Raw genomic sequence first — 3,809 nt, forward strand, 5'->3', positions numbered from 1 at the left:
GTACGTAAAGCTCTAGACCCGGCAACTCCAAAGGGTATGGAGCTTACCGATCAAGCTGAACTTGGTATATATATATATATATATACAAAGATGTACGTAAAGCTCTAGACCCGGCAACTCCAAAGGGTATGGAGCTTACCGATCAAGCTGAACTTGGGCAACACCTAATAAGGAGGTCTACCCGTCTGTCTGTCTGAACCTGCATGCATGAAATGTAGCGCCCCCAGAAAAGGGACGTCAGTACAAAATAATGTACCGAGTATGTAAGGCACTATACTGAAACTGAACTGATAATATAATAACTGAAAAAAACTGAAAGTCAATGATAATTTGAAGATATGCTTACCTGCTGATACTAACTCAACTCTCTCAATATAGTAAGTAAAATAGCTGTCTGGCCTTATAAGGCTCGGTATATATATAACTGCTCTGCCATAGTAGGCTCGGTCATAGGCGCTCGGCCATACTAGGCTCTGTATCTCGGCCAACTGGGCTCGCTCATAGGCGCTCGGCCACAGTAGGCTCGGTATATAACTTACCATCTGATCAGAGGTTGCCCAATAGGGGCCTACCTATCGATTATAGCTCGATGGTAATGAAAATACTGTATTACTGTATATATAGACTCTCTGCTCTCTTGACTGGAAAAAGGAAATACTCAATTAAATATGAAGTCCCGATAAGGAGAATATTGTAACTTACAAGACTCGAAAAATATACGTAAATTCCGGAATATGAATTTCTCTTTATGCCTCGTTATCAAACTCGATTAATTACGAGATCATGCCAAAATGTAGGAAGAGATTAGACTTAACATACCTGGAGTAGGGATAAATACGTATGATATTCTTGGATAAGGTTGCACCGTACTCCTTTAGAACCACAAAACTTTACGGTGCTAAGGTTCTAATAATTCTTGTTGGAATCGTTTGGTTGCAAGAAGTCTTGTTGAAAACTAGAAAGAATTGCTAACGTTCTGTAGTGTCTTTGTATCCAAATATGAGAAATGAAGTGTTTTGTATATAACACACTACTTTTACAAGTCTTTGTATTCAAAATGAGAAATGAAGTGTCTTGCACTTAATACCTTACTTTGCCACCTAACAAAAAATGACTAAGATCATTTGTTTGGTTTAGTGGCTTGCTGCCACGTGGGGGTGGGGGTGGGGATTTTAATCTTATCCAATAATTAATTAATTAATTAGGTAATATTTTGCTACTCGGTAATTAACCAATTACCCGCATAATTAAGAATTATCTCAAATTACTTAAAATTCTACTTATTTTTAATACACTTTATACATCCTACTATCCTGGTCATATGGTACCTTGTACGGTACTAGTCCATAAATATCGGGTATTATCGCTCGGCCCGTATTTTATCCCAATATGTCAAACTTGGACGAAAATTTATTTTTTTTGACTTGCTTCCCCTCTCACCTTCACGAATTTACTCATCACTTGTTTGAAATAGCATAATGCTTATAATCTCAAAATAATCCCATTCCCAAGTCTACGTCGATTAACTTACAATGAAACTTTAACGTACGAAATGCGGGATGTAACAAAAGTCATCACTAAAGAGGGTGAAATCATCCATGAATACTTCTAGACACTTCCCATTTAAATAAGAGAATATAGATATCATGCACCTCTTAAAAGTGGCAGGTGCATTACACAACCCAAATGGCATCCTCCTGTAAGCAAAAATACCTGACGGGCAAGTGAATGTGATCTTCTCAACATCTTCTGGGGCAATGGGTATCTGATTGTAGCCTGAGTACCCACCCAATAAGCAGTAGTATCCATGTCCAGCCACTTTCTCGAGCATTTGATCAATAAAGGGAAGTGGGAAGTGGTTCTTTCTTGTTGCATAATTCAACCTTCTATAATCAATGCACATTCTCTACCCAGTGACTGTTCTTGCGGGGATCAATTCATTGTCTTCATTCTTCACCACTGTCATGCCCCCTTATTAGGTACAACCTGCACTGGACTAATCCACTAGCTATCAGAGATGGGAAAAATTACTCCCGCATCTAGCAATTTGACGATCTCCTTGTGCACTACCTTCTCCAAGTTTTTGTTCAACTTGCGTTGGGGCTGCACCACTGGCTTGCTATTTTCTTCCAACAGAATTTTGTGCATGCAAATGGCTGGACTGATTCCTTGAATATCAGCTATACTCCAGCCAATGGCCTTCTTGTGCTTTTTCAGTAGCTCCTCCAGCTTTTGCTCCTGTGTAACTGTCAAGTCAGCAGAAATAATCATAGAAAAATTATTAGTTTCAAGAAAAGCATATTTCAAGTGAGTGGGTAGGACTTTCAATTCCACATTAGGCTTAAAAGCCTTCTCTTTTAGTTTCTCCTCATCAACCACTTGATTCTCAGTTTCAAGAGCGTCATCCTCTTTCTTTATTTCAGGATCTTCATCCTCCACTGTGCTAGACTGAGTAATACACCTTTATAGAGTATCCCCCACAAGCTTGTCAAACTTGTATTTTTCAGCCAATTTCCCAACAACATCTAGCTTGAAGCACGAGTAGGCAGACACCTCATCACTGGGATATTTCATCATCCCCTTCATCTGGAATACCACTTTTTCATTGCCCACTCTGAGCATAAGCTGTCCCTCATAGATATCAAGGATAGATCTGTCTGTACATAAAAATGGCCTCCCTAGAATTAGAGACACCTCCTTGTTCACCTCCATATCCACCACAATAAAGTCTACGGAGAACACAAACTTTTCCACCCATACTGGAATATCATCAATGATTCCCTCAGGTAAAATGGTGGTCTGGTCAGCCAATTCTAGGGACACTGGTATTGATTTGCTCACTCCAAGCTCACCTTCCAGTTTCCTGAATACAAATAGATGCATTATATTTATAGATGCACCAGAATCACAGAGGGCCTTGTCGAATTTCTCACTCCCCAACGAGTATGGTACGATGAAGCTTCCTGGGTCCCCATACTTTTGGGGAATTTTGTTTTGTAATATGGCACTACAATGGGCATTTAACTTGACCACTGTTGTCTCCTCTAATTTTCTCTTACTAGACATGATTTCCTTCAATAACTTTGCATAAGCAGGCATCTGAGTGAGTACCTCTGTGAAGGGAATTTTCACATAAAGTTGCTCGAGCATCTCTAATCGCTCAAAATATTTGTCAAGTTTTTCCCGCTTCATATTTTGTGGGAATGGTAGAGCTGGCATATGTCTACTTTCTTCAATCTCCTTTTATATTCCGCTACTCTAGCTTTTCTGATCTTCATTCTTTTTCTCTTCCAGTATATTGGTCTGTCTGTTCACCATCTCTGGTCTTGCTTTCACCACTAGGTCAACCAATGTTCTTCCATTTCTTAGAGATACAACTTTGATTGTTTCCTTTGGGTTCTTTTAAGTGTCGGAGGGTAAAGTCCCAGGAGCCCTCTCAGATAACAAATTTGCAATCTGTCCCAATTGTCTTTCTAAATTCTGAATGGACGTGCCCTACTCTCGGATGGATGTGCCCTGAGTCGCAAATATTTCATCTGATTTGTTGATGAATGCATTCATGAGATCTTCCATACTAGACTGATTTGGTTGTTGTGGCTGGTAATGCTACCTCTGCTATTTTTGAAAACCTGGTGGTCCTTGACCGTGGGGTCTAGGATTATTTTGCTGCCATGAGTTCAAGCTCCCAGTAGGTGAAATCCACGAAAAACCTGGATGTCTCTGACCCATAACATTATAATTGTTCCCACCTTAGTAGTTTCCTCTATTAAAGTTCCCCACTGTGTTGACTTCCTCAGCTGATGCTTGAC

General features: G+C 39.9%; 1 protein-coding gene across 1 annotated transcript; it reads right to left on the minus strand.

The window, feature by feature from the left end:
* Positions 1-2,004: 2,004 nt before the first annotated feature.
* On the minus strand, positions 2,005-3,192 carry LOC138894219 (uncharacterized). Its single transcript, XM_070178901.1, has 2 exons — positions 2,554-3,192; positions 2,005-2,448 (listed from the first exon to the last, which is right to left on the minus strand). The coding sequence occupies exons 1-2, from the start codon at positions 3,190-3,192 to the stop codon at positions 2,005-2,007; spliced, it is 1,083 nt and encodes a 360-aa protein (XP_070035002.1).
* Between the last annotated feature and the right edge of the window lie 617 nt (positions 3,193-3,809).

This window comes from Nicotiana tomentosiformis, chromosome 6, assembly GCF_000390325.3.
Source record: "Nicotiana tomentosiformis chromosome 6, ASM39032v3, whole genome shotgun sequence".
Lineage (NCBI taxonomy): Eukaryota > Viridiplantae > Streptophyta > Magnoliopsida > Solanales > Solanaceae > Nicotiana > Nicotiana tomentosiformis.

Coding starts and splice junctions, on each gene's coding strand:
- LOC138894219 (XM_070178901.1), bottom strand. CDS start 3,192: ATGAAGCGGGAAAAACTTGACAAATATTTTGAGCGATTAGAGATGCTC. Junction 2,449..2,553: donor TGAAATATCCCAGTGATGAG/GTGTCTGCCTAC, acceptor TGTATTACTCAG/TCTAGCACAGTGGAGGATGA.